This window comes from Gymnogyps californianus, chromosome 3, assembly GCF_018139145.2.
Source record: "Gymnogyps californianus isolate 813 chromosome 3, ASM1813914v2, whole genome shotgun sequence".
Taxonomy (NCBI): domain Eukaryota; kingdom Metazoa; phylum Chordata; class Aves; order Accipitriformes; family Cathartidae; genus Gymnogyps; species Gymnogyps californianus.
This window is the reverse complement of record NC_059473.1, coordinates 8,732,907-8,754,759: the sequence shown is the minus strand read 5'-3', so window position 1 is coordinate 8,754,759 and position 21,853 is coordinate 8,732,907. Positions and strand designations below refer to the sequence as shown.

At 45.4% G+C, this 21,853-nt stretch overlaps 1 protein-coding gene across 4 annotated transcripts in view; it reads right to left on the bottom strand.

Moving 5' to 3' along the window:
* Nucleotides 1–2,418: 2,418 nt before the first annotated feature.
* MACROD2 (mono-ADP ribosylhydrolase 2) overlaps nucleotides 2,419–21,853 on the bottom strand; it is an 898,754-nt gene continuing 879,319 nt past the window's right edge. For all 4 annotated transcript variants that reach the window (XM_050893412.1, XM_050893413.1, XM_050893415.1 and 1 more), the window contains 3 exons: nucleotides 10,402–10,485; nucleotides 4,462–4,530; nucleotides 2,419–2,528 (listed from right to left, as the gene is read on the bottom strand). In XM_050893412.1, coding sequence (XP_050749369.1) covers nucleotides 4,469–4,530; nucleotides 10,402–10,485 — 146 coding nt within the window. In that variant the 3' untranslated portion in view covers nucleotides 2,419–2,528; nucleotides 4,462–4,468. The remainder of the gene's footprint in view (nucleotides 2,529–4,461; nucleotides 4,531–10,401; nucleotides 10,486–21,853) is intronic.

Here is a 21,853-nt window from a genome sequence, read left to right as displayed (position 1 = left end):
GCTCAGTTCACCCCGGCTGAGGACCTGGCCGCCTCGGATCTCCTCGACATTTCGCACAGCTCAAAGTCGAGCTCGCCGGGTTCATTCCCGGCCCTGCGGGGCCGGTTCCCTCACTTACCTAGACGGAGGGAGCCCTTCAATCCTGGTCTTTTCACAGCGACCGCACAAAAGGGGAACTGAGAGGAGAGACACCCAACGCATTTATTCCTCTTCCTCCTGAGGTATTTATCCACTCCTGCCCCACCTATTATGACAGGCCGTTTCAATCAAAATCACCCGGTACGGAAAATATACAGAAACATAGGGGACGCGCACCGTGTAGAGGTACTACCCGCAAGGCCTCCCACTGCAAAACTGCAATCAGCTGGAAACAAGGTGAAGGAACAGCGGAGAGAAAAAAAAAAAATCCATGTCCCAAAAGACACGCTCTGTCAAGCATGACCCCAGGGACGGGAAAGAAAAGCAGCAGAGACACCTCAAAGGGAGCAGGGAGTCCCTCCAAGGGTGCTCTGAGGAGAACAAGGGCCAGAGGAGTGGTATCTAGCAAATTTAGGTAAACTTAGCAATATTATAAACCCAATTCACAAGCTTACATCAGCTCGTTTACTCCTTCCGCAGTCGATCCAATTCAGAGTTATGCATCCACCGACCTCCAGGACAAACGGGTGACGAAGAAGCTCCTCGAGATCTTCTCCGGTGCTAGCGTCACCTGGGTTAAAACACCACAGGAGCTGGCACATGGAAATACTCTTCTGATCCCACCACAAGCAAACATGCTGGAGCTGCACATAGGGAGACAGGGGGCTGCCTTTCTAGGGGCCGTACGCTCCGGGCGAAATCTGGGGCTTTTCTTGTTTTCCTTTCTAATCCTTGTTTGTCCTGACACCCTTTTGAATTAACCTGCAGCTAACGGCAGCCATCAACTGCCGTAGCCGGCGCTAAGTGCGTTAGGGCCACGTTTGACTCGCTGTTACACCAGCAGACGATTTATGCCCAAACCTACTCTAGCTGGGATAAACCCAGATCGCAGGAAGACAGAGATACTTTTTTTTTGGCCAGCTAGTAAATAACTATTTTGGGATTCATGTATATTTGGGGGCGGGGGGGGGGAACCAGAATCAATTACTTTGCTTAAAAGGATCAAATTATTATCAGCAGCATTTTAAAATACAGTTTGTAGCACACCACACCCTGGACACAGGTTGTGCGCTCTTCCATTGAGTGTATTATCTATCGGTTTCAGTTACAGCACGGTTGGGAAATGTATGTGAAACCCTTTTGTTCCTTTTCTAAAAATTTCAGCGCAGCATTTGCTGGCAGAACAATTGACATATGGTGAGACATTCTTATCCAAATAACTGTTAATTGCTTTTTTTTTTTTTAAATTAAAAAAAAGAAACCATGCATATGCAGTAGAAAATATAATGAGGGCTCACACAAGATACAGTGTGAAGTTGTTAAAGCCAGGAGCCGTTTTTAAGGTGCCTTGAATGCAGAGTGCCTGTTATCCTCTGTCACTCGCAGGCTCGAGGAAATATCTGTTGCCTACCTGCGCTCAAAGGTCATACTTACGGCACTGATTTTGAGGTGCGTGGAACTAACCGGAAAAGAGCAGGACTGATTTGGGGCGCCGGCTGTTCGAGGCCACACGCGTTATTCGCGTGTAGGACCCACAGAGGGACGTGGCACGGCGTAGGCCGGTCACGGTTTAGCTTTCCCATGCCAAAGAGAAAGGCAAAGGGCAGAGCCACGGGCGATCCCGAGGCATCGGTATGATAGAGACCAAACTCCGCTTCCAGCATGGACTCAAGGGAATCCGGCCAGCGTCTCTTCTAGCAGCCAGGGTTCGGACATGGCGACCTGCTGGCAGGAGCTGCCGATCGACAAGCCTGGAGGCGGGCAATGTGCAGGGCTGTCTCTATCAATATTTCTGAGATTTTGGAGCGTCTAGTCTTTCAAATCCCTAGCACAAGGAGGGCGGCTGTTTATCAGTGTATGCGGATTATAATCCTTTGTGGCAGTTCATGTTCTCGAAGAAAATCTCCATTTATATCCTAGGGAACAGTTTAAAAAAAAGGGGGGGTGGGGGAGAGTGGGGGGAGGAGAATAAACTGGCTCGCTGTCCTGGTTTCGGTTGCCTGCAGACAGTACCATAACTGGGAAAGAAGATAAAGATGCTAGAAAAGGGGTGGGCCTGCAAACAGGCTACTGATGATACAATGCAGGAGGAAAAGAGACCCAATATAAGACAGGGACTCACAGTTCAGAAGAAACTGTTGTAATTGCAGGAATAATTGCAAAACATTGTTAGAACTGGGAAGTTATGTTTCTTTCCAACAGGCTTACAGAACAAAATGCAATGAAGAACAAAGAGAAATTAAAGCAAAGAGTCATTTCCCCAAAGCTCCCTCCCTCCCAACCCGCAGAGCATCTCTGCGTGCTCTTTTCTGCCAAGAATGATGCTGTAGGATGTCAGCGCCTGCCCGTCGGGTTTCCTCGGGTCTCTCTTCTCCTGTATCCTTCCTTTGCTGCAGCAGGGGAGAAGGAAAAGAAAGGAAAGGGGGGGAGAAGAAAGGCAAAATTTCAAATGTCTGCACAGAACCCAGGTCTCATCTTTCTAGCAAAGATGCCTTCCGTCACACGCGCAGCACGTGTATGTGTCACACAGTTTCTATATAACAGCCGCTATTATCTCTATAGCAAATTAACCGTGCGCATTAGGGTTTCTTGGTTTTCCATAGCACCGTGCCACCTAGCTTGATATCAGAGACCCCCAGCTCTGGCGAGTGCTTTGGTGCTAGACCACAGAACATATATTAAAAACAACACATTAAAATACTAAACATAGTAAGCAAAGGAATCTCCTTGGCTCTGAAAGACCCTAGCGAGACCCTTTGAAGTTTAACAGGCTGATCGGTCCTCCCTGGTGACCCGCTCCTTGCAATTAAAACAGCGGCAACAGGGTCGAGAGGACTTCGATAGAGAGCCGTGAAGGATTCGATGCCTGCTTCTAATCCTGCGCATGCCATTAAAACGCTGGGCAAGACACGGTGCGCCCCGGCTTGGGCTCCTTTGCTTCAGAAAGGCGCCAGCAGAGCCAGCTCTTGCAGTGGAATTGAAGAGATTTATTAATTGATTGCTAATTGCGGTCTTATTCCTGTGAACTCTGCCTTCGTACAGTCAGAACAACTCCAGCCCAAAACATTCACAGATATTCATTTTCCATAGGAAAATGCAGCGTGAAACACAGACTTCCTACAGGCTGTGTGAAAGCAGTAATAATCATCAGATCCATTTTTTTAAACTGAGGAAGGATATTAACCTTTCCACATATTTTTAACAGCGAGGATTTCATTAGTTCCTCTTCCTTTTTTGATTGAACAGAACATACAACCAGAAGCTAGGGGAGGGGGAAGGAAAAGTTGTGGAAGCCGTATTTTAACGGCGAGGGTGCCTTCTAGTTTTGCTTCAGTACTTTTTACCAGGGACCCCATCAGGCCTGTTTCTCACTCCAGCAGTACGGCAGCACATCGTCTATATGCTGACAAGGACAAAGGGCTACGCTCAGTAATAAGACTTTGTATTTTAAATCTCTGTGATACAGCTGCTGCCGTCGTAAAGCCGCTATATTTGGTCTTGAGCTACACGAAATCCCATTACAAGCATAAATAACGCATCTTGCTGTACGTGATATTGGCATCTCACGATAACCCTACGCCAAAGGAAGCGGTGCGCATTAACGCTTAAAAACTACTTCCGAGGGAGAAATGGCAACCGCTTCTTGTAATTGGGGATGAGCCTCGGCCTTCTGTCTTCCTACCAAATTATTCATTTTTATCTAGGGGCGAGGCTGTTTATGCCTACGACGAACTCTGCCGCAACAACAACGATTGCACGCTCCTGCCATAGCACTATCATTTATCGTATGAAGCCATAAAAAGCTCCGAAAGGCGGCAGAGCTCCAGAAGGCAGCTCGCTGACTTTGCCTTGTTTTTCAGTGGTATTGCTACAAGTGACGTTAGGCATCAGAGAGCCAAGGGCAATAAACCCCTCGTGACGTGAACCTGTTGTTCCCAGAATACAGATCGTGCAGAACTGAACTCGGTTCCAACCGGTGTAAATTGCCTGTCATTTTCCTAAGCCACGCCAAAAATTGTTCACTCGGTCCCTCTTCTGTTCCTTATCTCAGTGCTATCTTGCCTTCTGATGATCTAAGACCGTGAACTGCCTAAATCCATTACAGTTGCAGACTGCTTCTATAATATTTACTTGACAAATCAAGTCTACTGGATGTTTTCATTTTTTGGCGTAATATGGGCCATATTAGACAGTTTCTTTTCCTTTGTATTCTGTCTTCCTCCTCTTTTTTTTTTTTTTTTTTGAAATTCTACCTTTTAAAGCAAGTTTTCAAACAGAAACTGAATGGAAAATGGGGGGAAAAAATAGCCATAAAGGTCTTACCTGTTACTTAAGCTTCCCGCTCTGTTTCCGTAGGATCATTTATACTTTCAACTTGACTGTTCATTTCAGCTGAAAACAAAACGAGACAGTCATCAAATTCTATTCATGACACTTGTTAAGTTTATCACATCGAGTAATAACCGCTTCTAACCCAAAGGGAACATTTATCGCATTAAAAATTCTACGCCGTAAATCTGCAAAAAGGTCTCTTAGGCCAGCCATCCTAACCTGTGGTTCCATGGAAACCCTGATGAGCAGTCCTGCCAGGGTGTAGGCTTCAGCATCGCTACAAACGCAAGCCTCCGGATCTAAATTTTCCCTTTGGTCCGCACGCATCCCGTTTGACTTTGGCGCCCAACCGAGGCGCCCAGCTCAAGGGCTCAAGGACCCTCCTCCGTTTCTGTAGGCCACAGGCAGAGATACAGGTATCTCCAAAGGGTGATCTGGAGTTTCGTTGGGCTAAGGGGTCTCGATCCTGTGATTTGAACATCCGCAGGCTTCTGACAAAGTCCCCGGCAAGACCCGGGGCTGAGCTGTGGGCCGAACGCGGATCCATCTCCAGTTACAGAGATGCTGCCGCTGCCTCCGGGCGTCCTCGAACTGCAAATTGCTGGAGCCTAGGAGAGGATTCAGGGGCAACATCACTATGCTCCCACACATACTAGTTCGCTCGTGTACTATCCGTTTACAAAAACCAATCTTTTTTTTTTTTTCCATTTAAAATTAGTAAAAAATAAGAAATAATTTAAATAGAAGGCTTAAACTCATTTCAGCGTGACCTTTGTCAAAAATATCAATTAAACTATGGCAGGTGTCATCAGTCCTATCTAGGCTAAATATAAAAGCGTTACTTCAGCACATGCATTTTTAAGATTAGTATTTGTTCTGCAATGAATTTGAATGGAGCCATTTATATTAAGACTTTGTTTCCTTTCTTTAAACTTGCTTTATGTTGTGGTATCAACTGCAGATTACGAGTCATTTGACGTGGGTGACGGGGAAAAACCTTAAACCTGAATGGGAGATTTGGAAACTAAGGGAAGATGGGAGGGGGGGCGGGGAAAAAGCCAAAAATCAATAACCATGCTACTGCCAGCCAGGCAGTACGATCTCTTTCTGAGTCAATATCACGTCAATACACCTGTTAGGGTTTTGATGAATTATTTGTAAATTATTCATCATCCATATGCAGAACAGATACCGTAATGGCTTCCTGGATGTATGCAATGAATAATAAGAAAAGTATCCGCTCCTGATTACGGAGCTCTGATGCACATCGCATTTAGCGATGTTGTATTCTTTACGCACATTTGCATAGCAAAGACAGGATGCTTAATAAAAAATCATTAAGGGAAGGCTGCTGCGCACTGACGACAGCAGCCTTTCTCAGCCTCATTATGCCAGCCAGTTTCACTGGCTGGGTTTTCTGAAAATACCATGAGGCTTCCACTCACGTTCTACAGAGATGTGCAAAACCAAAGCTTGATTTGAAACCTGAGGTTAGGCTCCATCAGCATCCCAGATGAGTACGCCTCCTTCCCCTTCCGTTTTTTTTACGGCTACGAGCAGTTGACCCCCGTCCGTCAATGCTGATAGCACGTTACACAGAGGCGGTCAAATTGTAAACCACCCGGGAATGCTTTAAGGGCAACGCAAAAGCACGGGGAAGCTCCGGCGGAGGCGTGGGACCTGGAGCCCCTGCCAGCAGGGAAGCAAGAGGAATCACCGAGTCCCACTGTTTTGCAGTGGAAATGGCAGCCAGGCATCCTGCATCAGCGGCGCTAAAAGCATCCGCCGTGCACGCCGCAGCGAGGAGGCGGCTCGCAAGCGCTAAGGCACCGGCAGGTTTCATTATTAGCTTTTTCCTATGTGTTTGTGACTAAGCTCGGCTCTTTGCATTAACGCTGGGAAGGACAGGCAGGTCTAACTGAAGGATAAGCTTCTGCAGACCACCGGGTGAACCCCGACAACAGACGTCACTACGAGGCCACCTACACAATCCTCTATATTTAGCCGGCAAATAACACGGCAGCAAAGCACCTACCGCAAGAGCAGATGGAAGAGCTGCCACCGGGTACGGTGGGGATGTGACTCACAGCCCTCGTTGCCTCCCAGCACCAGTTAGTGTCAGAAAGACGTTGTTAGCCCTGGGCACGTTACATCTGATCGCATCGCAAGCCAAAACTGGCCTTTTCCCTGCTAAACAATGTTTTTAGAGGCGTTAAACTGCTAACTTACGTTAGCGGTCTTTTTGCACCGACCGTAATACGCTACAACAGCCAGCAGCTCAGTAAAGCACCTGAAGTTCAAGGAGGCTGCACGTGTCCTAAATTCAGTTTTACCTATTCCCCCTTCCGCAGCTTCACGCGGGGCTTTTTAGGCCAGAAATGGACATTACCGTGCAATGGAAACGGACATTCCTCTGCACTCTCTCTGTCTGTTTTCCCTTAAATTTTGGCCTGTTGGGGAAGCCTGCACCTCCTCCCTCAATCTGTGAGCTGCTTAGCAGCTCTCAAACTATGACCAGGGAAGGATTTTCCCCCAAAAGCAAGCAAGTTCCCCTTAAGAGGAGAAGAAATAACCCAGCAAATAGTTCACATCCATCAAAGCGCCGCAGTCGCGGCTGACCCGGTGGATGTGTGTCGGCAGCAAGGCATCCCGCCTCTCCCCTGCAAAAAAGCTACATGCTTAAAGGTCAGCTAGCCAGGAGTCACGGCGCAGCATCTAAGTAGAGAAGACAGGCAAACGGGAGACTGGAGAACCAAGTTTAGAGTTGTCTGCGAGAGAGCGAGCGCACTTCCCCACCCCAGGATATTATGCTGTAGACCTGGATGGCAGATGACACCAAAATATTACCGTCTTCATTTAAAGAGGAGCTCGGTCAGACTCTTACTTGCAAACATAACCTATTTCTTCAGCCACTTCCTAAACAACGTTTCCCCCTTGCATCCACTTAACTTGGCTATAGCACATTCAGCTGCAACTCCAGACTGCCTAGAAAGAAAACCATCTATCTTGAATTCAACCCGCTGTGCGGTGGTGAAACACGTGCACCTGTTTACTCGGTAGTTACTCGTTTCTTGGATATTACATCAACACCATAAAAAGCACGAGGGTGTTAGCTGTTCAGATCTTGCTTTTATATTGCTTTGGTGAATCACGTGAAGGTCAGATTGCTGACGGCGCATGCATCAGCCCGCACAAGCTTATAAAAAGAAAAATGAGAAATTTCAGGTTTGACACTGCCTTCATCTTTTTCTTTTCTCCTATTGTGTCAGCAAGTCAGGATGCAGCTTTCCACAGGCTTGAAATAAAAAAGGCAAATGAGTAACCCCATTATGAAAGGAGTGAAGAGTTTGATCCGCCTAATACCAGCTGGAAACTAACATCTGCCTTAGTAATCTTTAAAGCTTCGGTGGCATAAAAAAAAAAAAGAAAGAAAAAAAAGAGAAGAATAAAAAAAGGCTGCCAGCAGGGAAACATCGTCTAGGAAACCAATCACCAAAGGTGGGGTTTGTCATCATTAAAAAATACTAATCAGCCAATCTGTCCCGGGTACAAGAAATTTAATATCCAGGGGTCTTCGCTCCGGTGGCCGATGGAGATTGCCCGTAGCAACCTGTATCTCTGTATACACGTCTCTATTCGGGCTTACGTGCGCACCCTCTGACAGCTTTCCTGACGGATAATCACGCCCAGCTTTCAAATAATAATAATTTCTGAAATCTATCACTATTATGGCCCTGCCCACTAGATGAACCAATATGGAGATCCACCTAAGCTGTCTAAACTCTCTGCATTTCTAAAGCACTTTTCGCTGTGACACGGTACATGAAATTAAAACACGAGAGCCGGGCCGCCAAGGGGTACCTGGTGATATATGCTTGTGCTTTCAGCTGTGAAGCGATGAGCTCTCCTGGGGCGGAAGGAAGGGGACCAGAGAAAAATAGGCAATTTACATAAAAATTACTGTCAAAGGGAACGTTTTTCGTTTTTTTTGTTGTTTAATCTCAACTAGTACCCAGTACATTTAAAAATCTTAGGGCCTTTTTTCAGCAAAACTTAACCCTTTAGATAAAACAGAGCACGGGGAGTTTGATCCTTCCTCTGTTCTGATTTTTTTAAACATGTAACATACGTCCACAAGAAAAAGCACCCTGTAATATAATCCCAATAGCAACTTAAGCTGTAGAGAAATGAAGACTTCCCTGAGCAGCAGAGTACTTTTCTGCAGCCTTAGCAAACACCCTTTTCCTGTCCTTTCATATAACTTCAAAAGTTCACAGAAAAGGAAGTTACAAGATGAGTTATATGTAGAAGACCTTACAAGATAAGCAAGATTTGAAACAAAGAAACCGATCAAGATCATCATTTCAGAAGCTGTCAGCTGATCCAGCTGTGCTGCGCTACGCTACAGCACACATTACAAGAGCTATACGATCGCTTTTCTTTCCAGTGGGAAATCCCTTAAGATATTCTTTTAGTAAATTTGGATTTGTTTTCACTAAGTAGCCCACGCCATTCCAGGGATTCGAAATTCAAATATTTTAATGTGACTATGACTTTTTGGTTTGTTTGTTCAGAGGATGAGGAGAGAAGGCTGGTTTGGCTTTATTCTGCACACTTACTAGTAATAGCATAATCTCCAGTATTTTTAAAAAAAAAAAAGAAAAGCCATTATGCACGCTTGCTTTTCCTGTGCTTGCAAAAACTTCCCTACAGGCCAGTATCTAAATCAGCCGTCGATTCAAATGCAGCAGCACGATCTCACATCAGAGAAAAGAAGTCAGCATTAGATTCTTTGTATAACTAATATCAAAAAGAATATAATTGTTTTGTCTTTGAGATGTAAAAAAGTGTGCCTTGAATTTATACTATGTCAGTGCTGAAGAGGTTAAAGGAGGAATCAAAAATCAGTCTGTGCTACAGAGAGGGGTCCACTTCACGATAATAAAACAGAGACTGGAACCCCAATTCCAAAAGCACTGCCTTTTCGGTAAAAACCAAGAAAGCCCCTTCTATAGCTTTGTTAAACTATAAGAGCCTATCCAGAGGATAAAGGGTCTGCCTCACCAAAACCTAAGCACCAGGACACTGATTCCATCCGGTATTTCTTTACACACAGGAAGAGCCTAGAAAGCCAATTTTGTTGTTGTTGTTGTTGTTGTTCACGCCTACGTTAGGCACCGCAGAGCTGGCGCAGCATCCTGGTACTCGGCCCTTGCCGGGACTTTGCCAGACAGCTGGGTCATCTGCTCACTGAGGTCCATAACAAAAAATTTCATTTCCAAGTCAGGAGATTCGGGTTGATAATGTCCACAAACCTGACTGCAACTGCTGCTGGGTCACCAAATCGTGACAGTTTTATCATTAGTAAATGTTCTAGGGAGAGCACTTCCATCTGCTGCCGGACTGAGCTACGCAGGGACTCTGAAGGAGGAGGAGGAGGAGGAGGAGGAGGAGGAGGAGGAGGAGGAGGAGGAGGAGGAAGGGAAATCAGCTCCGAGCTAGGAGGCGGCCAGCGTATGAGTTCAGAGTGGTTATACGGCCAACGCTTGCCCCACGATGGAGTTGGGCACTAGCACAGAAATTTTCAAAATATCATCTTCTGACTCCTGTGTGAGACCACACACATCTTGGCCAATTTGATATCCAGACCAAAATTACAGTGGGCCTAAAATATTGTTCAGTTAAAAGGCAAGCAAATTGAACGTACCGATTGAACACGTAAATCCAGTCAACTAGAAAAGCAGGGCTATGGCCCTGAAAGGTACTTCCACTAGACTTCCAAGACAGAAGAGATCGTGTAAACTCTCAAGAAGACTCAGCTGAAGAGACTATAAATATAACTGCTATTTTTGGAGGGAAGTGTACAAACAAAGCCCAGAAAGACATGCTTCGTATCCACCTCAGGACAATTAAAATATCAGAAAAACATACCATCCTTATTTGAAACGTCTGCTGCTTCACATGCGAGGTCAACTTTCACAGGCTCCACAGAAGTTTCCTCTTTCCCTTCCATCCCTGTAAGACAAGCCAAAGAAGGAGAAAAATCAATACTTACAGTATCCGATTAACGTATAATTCTCAGACTCTCTATGCCCGTTTTTTTCCTTTTTCTTCTGGCATGCTCTTACCTTTATAGACTCTGCTGCTGTATAGTGGCAGCCATTAGAGAAAAGGGCAGAGGATATAGGGGGGGGAACATGGCTTGAAAATAATTGCTTGAATATTTGTAGCAATGTGCACTCTTTTCTAACTGGGATTGTTAAAACCACATCACGGTGTGTGCTTCTGCCTCCCTGCCATTCTTTTCTCATCATTTTTGAAGAATCCCTTCTGCTCATGAAATGCAATATATGATGGGGACGTAATCACACTTATAAAGTTTCTCTAGCTAGCAGAATAAAAATAGATACAGTGAGAGTTCAAATACACCAGGCAGTCAGACACAAACCAGAATTTGAATTTAGAAAAATGCGTTTTATCACTGTAACTCAACATTTTTACCTCTTCTGCTTCAGGCTTGTCTAGAAGCTTAGATTCAATCTCCTAACAATATTTGAAATGGAAAAAAAGAGTGCTTTTGCTGTTCCGTACACAGTTCTCCTACTATTCTGCCATTTAGAGTGCCGAGAAGCCAATTTTTAGTTAATTTCCGTCACGCTACTTCTCTACTTTTGTGGCCGCTCTAAAGCCTGTTGCACCTATCCTGTGGTTGAACTACAGGATGTCAAGCTATCGGTTGCTAAGTGATGCAGACATTTGGGCGGTTATTACGAGACAGCAAAGTGTAGCAAGGACAGAGACATCTCAAAAATGGTTTACTCTTAAGCTGAAATCATTTACCTCTTCAGCAACAGAAATTAAACGTTCCCAGTCCCACAAACACCTCCTTCCCCTTTCTGTGGAAGGCTAGAGTGGGTTTTTTTTAATGCATTTCAGTGCACTACAGTTATTTTGTCCATAAACATGTATCTACCACTGAAGTTTTCAGCCAGTTTTTCCTTCTAATCGTATCTGCAAGCCAATACGTTGTCACGGAGATTTTAGTCTCCTCTGTGCTCGCTATGTTGGCAATGCTATTCTCACAGGCAACTTCCAGCGCACTACCTATGGTCCTACCAAGCATCGAAATGCTAAAACAAGGACCCAGCACATACAGAAATCAACAAAAAAATAGCCACCGGAAAGCTCAATTAGCCATCTCAGCGAGCACGGGGGAAAGCACGATGGATGACTTTACAGTGATGGACATGTCACCCATCATTTCAACAGATCTTACTTCTACTGCAGAAATCCTTCAGTGGATCATCGTATCACCAGCTCCACCTCTTCCTCACCGGTTTAAAATCATCTCCGCGTACAAACAAACAAAATACCTGTAAACATCTGTGACTGCGAACCCCGCATGTCAGCGAATGCCTGAGATGGCCCCTTTGCGGGTGCGTCAAATCCCTGATGCTTCTCCGGGGAATTCAGGAGAACGAGCGTGGTTTTCTCCTGAGGTTTCTTACGCACCAACAGGCCTAAGCTTTCCCAGCGCTCGCCCGCGGCTCTTTTTGGCTCACGCAAAGGATAAACCCAGGTCACCTCGTCGTGGAAGCACGTGCACGCGGCAGGAACTCGTCAAGTACAAGGCTGAGAACGTACGTTCAAAATCCCTGCCTGACTTCTCCTAGCAAAATCAATATGAAATTTGGGTGACTATGAAAGCACTGATTGATTAATCAGGAAGATACACTGAAATTCAGGTTGTGCTACATTTTGATTAGCTGGGGGAAGCAGCTCTACGAAAAGCAAAATTTTGGAAAATCAACTGTGCCACCGCGAGCGCAGCCTGCAGCGGACGCAGCCCTTGCCACCCAGACACTCAGATGTCTGACGCAGGGATTTGGGATCCCTGTTAAACAGCAATGCACTCCGACCGGCAGCTGATGCCTCTGAATCCGACTTTGCCTCCTCTAAAACACCGTCTATTAACCATATAAAGCAGATACGATACGACAGGATACGACAGGTTACGCCTTGGCTCCCAGTTTCTCTAACAGCTAGAGATACCTAGTCGCTCTCCCGTTGTCAGCTCCTAAAGATGCCCGCGTGAAGTTCCCAGGCCCTGTCCCAAGATCTCCCATTAACTAGCCGTCACGCCTGGCTTCACTACGCTGCCGAAAGGTTTCTCGCTTGCAATTTCAGAAATCTCTCATGGAGCTGACAGGTGCAAAGGATTATTGGCACGGCGCTAGGTGAAGACAGAGCCTAATTAAAGAGAAGACAGTTTGTGCATATGCATGCGTGTGTGCGTGTGCACACGCGTGCACACGTGCTAATGAGGGCTGCCATTGCAGGGACGAAAGCAGAAGGTATTGAAGGCCCTCAACACCAAAAGCTACGGGTTCGCCTCTCAGGGTGGGCAGCCCTAGAGAGAGGCTGGAAAGAGTAACAGCAGCAGCAGCAAATTTGCAAAGTTACTTTTCGAGAGGTTTAGGGCCATAAACATTGTCAGAAGAGCACTAATGCATGTTCTGCTTTTTCACCTTCTTTCCAAGTCTGAATACCTGATTCCCCATCCCTTCTAGGAGGGGATTATGGCCGTATCGGGGGGGGGTTTATAGCGTATGTTGATTGTTGGATATCGTCAGCAAGAAAATGATAGTGGGAAACAATGTTCAGGGACAAACAAGGCAGAAGATACTTTAAACCTTAGCAAAGCCAAGCACCACCGCAAACCCTAGGAGGAGGCTTGCACGTTATATCGTCCCATTTTTTGGGAAGACTTTCAAACTCAGTTAATATAAATCTTCATTTCTTCCCTTGCTATTATTGTGGGTGGGGGACAGGAGCATTCCCTATGCTGCCATGTGCATGTGGAAAGGGTATTATCCAAAAAGCTTCTTCCCCACCGTGCAGTAAAACCGAGTGCCACACAGAAATGAGCCCATTTCACATAAACAGCAGAACTCGATCAATACCAGAACCACCTTGACAACCAATTTATTCTAGAGGCCTCCCCTCATCCCCTTGTTTTGATTGCTTCAGGTTAGAGCAGAGACAAGCGAGGTATTTCGGGCCTCCGAGCAGGAGCTGAGAGTTACCGAACGGGAGGGAGCCCGGGAGATACCACTTTCAATTTCAATTACCATTTCCAATTGCGCTCCTGACAGAGCTCGTTACCTGAACCCTTTGCAGGCTGGTTACGCAACCAGCCTAGCACTAAGCGACAACAGGCTTCTGGCGCGGGCAAGGATGGCTCCCAGCCTTTTGAAATGCATAAGACAAGTATATACCAGGAAGATAGAAATCTCTGTACGGTTATTTCGTCTTTTTTCTCCTTTATAGTCACAATCCGTCAATAGTTCCACGTGGTTACAGCTAATACACTGTTCTTTCTCTAGAGAAACGTGGCTCCAGATTCACGTACGATTCACAAGATTAACATGAAGATGCGGCGGTTGTCGGTACATTAGCATAAATTTTAAAAGTGCCCGAGCACAGAGGTCAGACATCTATTCTCCACGCCCCGATAAATCCTAATAAGTAAAAAGTGGAACCCTCCTCCCTCCTCCTCCTCCCTTTGCACAAGGTTTACATCTATTTCAAGCAATAAAAGCAGGCAACTATGCAGGCTTAGAAGCTGTAACACAGAGCAATCCATAAAACTCATTTTTACCTGATCATCAGGAAGGCTTTGCTGTGTACTGAAGAGCGCTTTTGTAATCAGGAGAGAGAGGCAGCCTCCTCTCCCAGGTAATTCAAAGCAAAATCCCACCGTGGTCTCCCTAGAATCGATGAATCATTCCTGGAAGGCACCTGAACTGGGTTTCTGCTCTGCGCTGCCCCCCTTAAGGGAGTTTATTTCTCTTTGCTGACTATCGAGGGAGCCTGGGAGACGGGGCTCTCTCGGCAGAGCCCGGCCTTCGAGACCAGCCTTGGCAGAGTCCTCGCACCAGGTGTGGGTAAGGGATTGTCAAGCGGGCTCTGAATCGGGAATCTGGATTTCTGCTATTAGCTCCTAGCTTGTTATAAGGTCGTAGACTAGCTTTAAGACAACCAGAAGAACAGATTTCATGGATACGTGAGTTCTGTCAGTGCAATCGGGCAACATCAAGTTAACTTAGATCTTAAAAATTCCCCAATTTGAGAAGTCTTGCAACTCAGTGGGAAATCCTGGCCCTAAGATCATTCTGAATATTGGAGGAGGAAGAACAGGTTATCAATAAATACAACAGTCCAGACAACTACTTCTATTTTTACAGGCAAAATGGCAAGGTCATTATTCCCGACACATGTCTGCCCAGCAGTTTTGGGTGTTGTCACAGGAATTCCAATAAAATACTATCCTGCCCATGGACAATTTGCAACCAGGGAAAATTCATTAGTCGTAAATTATTTGTAGAGCATTTGCTTCTACTCATGTTATATACTTTGAAAAAAATCACCTCTGTCATTATGCAATATGAAAACCACATTGCAGCTATTCTGAACGATTCAGATTTCCCTGATTCATACCCACTGAATAAAATTTATTATTTTGAGTTTAGCTGTAAATACGCTTCCCCTAATTGGGAGATTCCAAGAGACGGAGGCTCGTTAAAATCCAAATTTCTCTGGTTAAAATTTGAAGGCACCATTTTTCATCTGCAGCAACAAAACCAGACAAAGCTCTTCTGACCCACAGCTGCATTGTGTTATCTGTCAAAACCAGTTCCATTTTTCTTGCTCTGCAAATAGCCAGAGCTGTTTTTTCCTTCTTCGCAGTCACTTCACCGTAGCTCTTTGCTAATGTGACTGTCAAGCCTTCATGTATTTTGTTTACCGCTGTATTTTAGTAGCATTATAAATGCTGTTTCACTTAGAAACTGAAGCCGTCCGTGATACAAGGGCTCAGTTTGACTCCGGGTCGACACCTCCATCTGGGATGACTGACCCTTTTAACCAGACCAGATTCTACCACGCAAAAGATCTATGCCGTCTTCTTGTACGGGTCTACATGCAAAACCACCCAACCTGCTGCTCTCGGGGCTCCGAAACAAACACAGCAACCGCGGTGCGTCTGTACTTCGTTACGTTGAAATCGGCAGGCAGTTTTCCCCCTCGCTATCCTTCTGCAACGCACAGGTTGAGCACGACAGCGCCGAGCCTGCAGGAATGGCACTGCTGCAAAGGTGCCTCTTGCTATTCAGCGTGGCTTTGTTAACAACAAACATCTCCGTCTGTTAAATCAGGAATATTCTACCTCGATCAAAAAAACCCCCAGCAATTAGGCACCATAGAGATGAAAAGAAAACTCAAGGATGCAGATTTCAGAGGAAGGTGTGCTGGCCAGGACGCTAGCTTTGCCAGGCTTTCGAAGGCATTGAGCATCATTTCTTCATGCAACGCGTGGGCTGTCAGGATTCACGTTGCAGCCCCTTCATCTTTAAATGGAGCGTTTACCCTCCCTTTTGGCATTTTGGCTTTGTCTCCCAGAGTAACCCAGCGCAATGAAGCTCCCCACCCTTCCAGCGTAGCGTGCATCATCTCAGCTCTCTGTGTTTGTGCACGCAACTGTACCTAAAGCATCGCGCTGCTTCCAGCCGCTGTTATTTCCAGCTCAAGCTGAACCGCAAATTTTTTTAACGCGATTTAAAAGTGTCTAAGATCCGCTTATCCCTATCCCCTTCCAGCCCTTTATTAAACATACTGTTACTAAATCTCATTATGCCTCCTCTTCCCTAAAGGTGGGAATGGGAGGGTAGTGAGGATTGTCTCTCAGCAATACGGTCTGTAAGACCCATACAAATTGGGCGTCTCTAAAATCGCTAATGCCCATCAGGAGCTCTTTGTATCTTTTGTCTCTCTGTAACAACAGGATAAACCTGCACACAGCAGGCTCTTGATGAATACAAGGGCATATCGTTTTAAGGAAAGCCCTTTTTGAATTTTTTTATTCTGAAGAAGCCTTAGCTGTCTCTAAGAGGCCACGTTGCTGTTTTCCAGACGCTCTTTCTCTGAAACCTCTCATCAGAGAAGAAGCCTGCAGCACGGAATATCTGAAATGGAGCACCCAGAAGCTTTCATCGCATTCCTCAATCGCTGGCTGTTAACACAACTAAAATATTGCCTGGTTGTATTCAAACTGGGAGATCACCTGTCCCGAACAGCTTCCAAAGCCTCTGTGCTCCATCTCCCTGCCTACAAATAAGGCAGATAGCATGCTCAGCGGTATTATGAAAAGTGAAGGGTTTCTGGATGAATAGAAATGGCATGATTATTTACCTTTCTTTCCCATTCTGTCATTTTCCCTGCTACCTTCAACCGTTTATGAAACTCTTAAGTGATTTGATTCAGTTCCTGATCACTAGCCTCCTGATCCTAAAAAGCTGCGTAGGTGTGAGGAATTACAGCACTGGAGGACCCTTTCGCGTAAGCCGCAGGAAATCTCCAGGTCTCCTAAGGCTCAGCTTTCACCAGGGGGAACGACGTTGGGCATTCAGAAATGTTCTTCTAATTCCGCGGCCACGGAAGCAAGCCTGCTGAACGACCGCCGGCTGCCAGAATGATACCTGCACCTCCACTCCCATCACAACATTATTTTCTCTGCACACTCACCGTGCTCATTACCACGTACCTAGTCTGCCTCCAGCTGTCCTTGTACAGCAAGTTTAATTCCTCTTTGCACCACTAATCTGGGGTGAAGGACTCGGTCCTTAATTTTGAAGAACCGATCCAGGAATCCAATGGCTTTAATAGGCCTTGCTTTCCCCTCCATCATGAACAACTTAATAGCTCGTGCTGCTGCTGGATTTTCCATCAGTACGGACTGTGCCTCTATTCCATTTCAATCTCGCATTCACTGTATTTGCTGAGCATTTCAAATGATCTCGAGGCAACCGCAGCAAAGCAATAGACTGTGAAAGCAAAGAGGTCCTGGATCTCCTAAGTAGGCCAGATTTGTCAGGACGCCACGCTATTTCAGAAAAGGGAAAGAAGCTTTCCGTTTCCCTCCAAAGGGGCCGCGCCAAACAGAAGACACCGTGCCAGTCCTCAGCCCCGAGCAGCTGCGTGAGAACTAGGTGGGTGCTGGGTGCGAATAGAAACAGTATCTATAAAAAAAATTATAAGGAAAGGGTGGGGAGGGAGAGGGTAAGAACCTGAGAGGACACAAATAGCAAATTGCCCAAGAACTGGAAGTTAGAAAAGTTCCTGTCAGACAAGCACACTCATCTTTTACGAAGTCCTCGTTCCCTGGCTACAGCACAGAGGACGATGGGGTCAAAAAGCACGCCATCCGCACAGGACAAAAGGAGGCTTCGCCTGAGTTTCTGATAACGTACAGGCGGGGCTGCTCACCCTTATGGCTGCAACCATTTATTTCTGGGGTCACTGCTTCTGAAAGAGATTGCTGCTGAGTCAAAGAGTAGCCTTGGAAAATATTCTGTTCAATTCCTTTTCAAGGAGACTATTGCCAAGTATATGAAGAATGAGCTTCAAAAGTAGCAGGGAATAGCAGCAGAAGGGTAAATAAGGAGGGTGTATGGATCTACCTGAAAGGCAGTAACAATACGCAGCGTGGGAGAAAGACTCTTCCCTGTTATTTATCCAGAGACCCCAACCTAAATTTTGCAGCTTAAAATAAAACAGAATATTCACAACAAGGAAAGGCGCATGAAATTCAACAAAGGTTTGCTAATAGATGTAACCTTACAGGTACGCTGTAATTTTCAAACATTTTGTGATATAAAGATACAACACCCAGCATGAAAAATAAAAATTAATTAAAAAAGCCCAAACACCAAAAAAACCAAATCTCAATAAAAACTTGGTAGAGTATACAACACACCCAGCTGAAACGTCTTGCTCTTTGGAAGGAGTACTTGCGTTTCTAAAGGCTCATCACGTCCCGACCGAGCACTCTGTTTGAATTTTTAGAAACCTGTTAGCTTCCTAAAACCAAGCCGAACATAACATAAAACTCATTTGCTTCCAAAGAAGCGGTCATTGGCAGCGCTCAATAACAAAGACCTTCCAGGTGATACTTATCATATCTTTGTCCCCTATCGAGACACATGTTCAATAATGATCATTTTTCAAAAACAATTAAAGAACTGTACCCTTTTTTTTTTTTAAATGAGCTCTGCTCTGACTCCTTCAAAGCCAAAATTTTACAGTCAGCTTTAACTACATGATGATAAACACAAATCTGCTATAAAGGACTCATTTTGCTACTGAGCGCCTCACCTGTTCCACTTCTCAGGGCTGTTGTTTTGGACATGGATGGTGACTCATCAAAATATAACAGATGTTTAAACACCACACACACGGACACACTTGTGTGTATATATTTACGTTCAAGAGCAGTAAGCAATTTTTCATAAACAAATGGCTGGGGGTTGTTTTCCCTCTGTAAAGAAGGGAATAGCCATGTGATAGATGGCGGTGCTGGATCTGTTACCCAAGGCAACGCTCCCCATTCTGCTTGGGAAGCGCCTCGCGCCCCGTGGAGAGAAGCCATCGCTGAAATCTGGCTTCTCGAGATTCGTGCGGCTTCCGCTGTCGGAGGATGTCGTTAATGCTGATTGCTGCCCCCATTTCTCTGGTGAAAGCCTGGCATCCTCCTCTACGGCAGCGAGTGAGTCAACACCAGCCAGCCTCAAAGGAACGGGAGGGAAAGCAAACATATTGCAAATGCTATATTACCTCGTAAGCGTGGATGCCATTTTAAATTTCTGCTCATAACTGGATGAATGTAAGAGCAAAATTTTACAATGATGACGTAGAGTAAGATGTTTCCCCAGGAAATAACAGAACTACATCAGAGCAAGGGGTGGTCTAACCTCCAGCTGCCCTATGCCAGCAGGCAATAACCCCATCCTCCTCCGAACACAGAGCATATAGAAATAAGCCATGAGAGGACCAAAATCCCCAAATCACAGTGCCGCCAGAGGGAATCGCATACCACCTACTCCCAAACCGAGACAAGCCTAAAAGAACAACCTAGCTACTACCGCGGGCGTTTCAGCTCCGTGGTGGCAATCGTGCTCTTCTACCTGTTTCAGTGGCACGTCTTAAAAATCAGCTTTTACCACTGACATTTTGGGGAGTGAGGGAAGTGCAGAGCCAGACAGCGATAGCGTAGCTGGTATTTAACACTTGAAATATCCACTCGTCCTCCTGACACTCACCTCCTCCCATGAAGCCAAGAGTATTTCCAAACCACTGAAAAGCACGATGGAAACGATGACTCCTGTGGGTTGCTTTTAGAAAAAAAAGTAATCCACCAGCCTGGGTGTTATCATCTGCACCGTAGGAGCGTATCGCCACATGATGATCGGCTTGGCCGGTATTTCCTGGCAAGGCTACAGACTGGATTTAGATTACCAAATCAGTGAGGTTTATTTGCTCTATTTCTTGGAGAAAATTTTAAGACCAAATTCAAAATTCACAGTGTGGGGTAGAAAAATTTTGCCCGCAACAGAGCTTCCAGAAAAGCAATTTTGCAGGCCAGGAAAAAGCAACTGTCAGTACTGGCAGTCATACGCTTGCTTCTCTTCCTTGCAGAGAGCCATTATGCAGTGTTTTCTAAAATTGTAAATGTTCTTTCTGGCTCACAATAGGAAACAACACTAATATGCATCACAGGGTGTGAGATAAAATGTGCGGCGCTATTGTTGCCTTTGATTTGTCTTCCATTTATATCAGCTCTCAGTAAGAATTACACAAAGACAGAGCTGCAGATTTTTCTTCTCAACTTTTTCACATTTCATCCTTTGTTTGGTTCATAAATTCTAGGCTCTAACTAGGATGTTACATCAGAGACAGGAATTTACATTTAGATAACATAATGCAAAGAATACTAACAACCATAATCCTCCCCCCTCCAAACAGCTCCAGAGTACCTCCCAAATGACCTCAGCTTTGTAAAACAGGGATCTGGCTTATTTGCTTTAAGCTGAACATTTCTTTCTCTTTCTCCAGTAACCTAACATTCAGGATTTTTTTTGGTTGGGGTTTCGTTGGTGTTTTACGGTGGGGTTTTTGTTGTTGTTGTTTCCCGCTCCCCCCTCCCTCCCTCCCCCCCTTTTCCTCGATTTTAGCGAGTCTCGCTCCCTGTGCTGCCCCTGACTTAGTCTCTAGCTATGGAGATGGCTCCAGTTTGTAGTCTGGGAAAAGGCCTGGGAAAAGACCCTGAGCACGGTGGGGGAGTGTGATAACTGCAAGAGGAAGGCCACTTTGTTTCTTGCGAGTTACCTAAAAAAATAGGTAGCAGACACCCCCAAGAACACCTTTCTGATTGCAGACGCTTAAGAGAGACAGCTTTTCTTGTTCAGGACCCTACACAAGGACTCACTAGTCGTGGGCAAGCAAAAAGCCAGCAACGTGCATTAGAGCCACGGCAAATCGCTCTGGAGAAGTCCTCAGTCAGCTTCATCAACTCTGACGTCTACCAACGTTGACACCCAGGTCCAGTGATTTACCAGATTTGCAGCTCAGTCTAGGTGGAGGGGGCAAGTACTGGGGGCTTTTTTTGTCTCCCAAACCGCTTTACTCCTAATAACACTTCCCCTTATACGAGCTCGTTCCCACTGTTTGAAGAGGTCCATCTGCTGTTACCGGTCACTCTGGCAACTTTATAAGCAGGAGAACAAGGGGTCAGAAATTTACTCTAGGTTTCACACATATCAGAGACTTATTTGTATCAAAATAAAGTAAATTCAAATAGCTAATTAGACCAAGGCTGGCTTACGACTAGATCATTACTGTTACATTGGGTAAAAATCGGAGCAACTCATTCGGAAAGCTTACGCACATTTTTTTCTCAACCATCTTGCTTTCACTCCAAATTATTAGAAGATTCCTCAAAGTCCTGTTATATCTCGAGGCACCAAATAGAAACTGGAGGTCAAAAATACAAACCACATAACACAGAGTCAGAACAAAAGTCTTTAAGAAAAAAAAGGGGGAGGGGGGAGGAAACTTTCAGTTTTGTCTCAATATGTTTCTTATCAGAGAATATGCTTTCAAAAAGACCGGGATTTTTCCCTTTAGCACTGGAGGTTGTATCCCCTCTCTCCATCAAACACTTTTAACACAGAGGTTGTTCTAGATGCCAGCAGACATAGGTCAGTATTTTCAAAAACAGGTGACTAACATTAGAGGCTCTTTAAAACAGAGTTTAGATCCTGATTTTCAAAAGCTCCAAGTGCCCAGCAGCTCCAGCTGGCTTCAAAGGGTCTCACTTCATAAGGCGTTGGGGATGTGCTCAGCATTTTTGAAAATCAGGCCACTTATTTGGGATCCTAAACACGGAGTTAAAAATTCAATGCCAATTCTCACTGCACTAAGGATGACACCAGCTCTCTAACCCATGCTTAGAAAGCTCAGTGACATTATAACTAACAATATGGCTTTT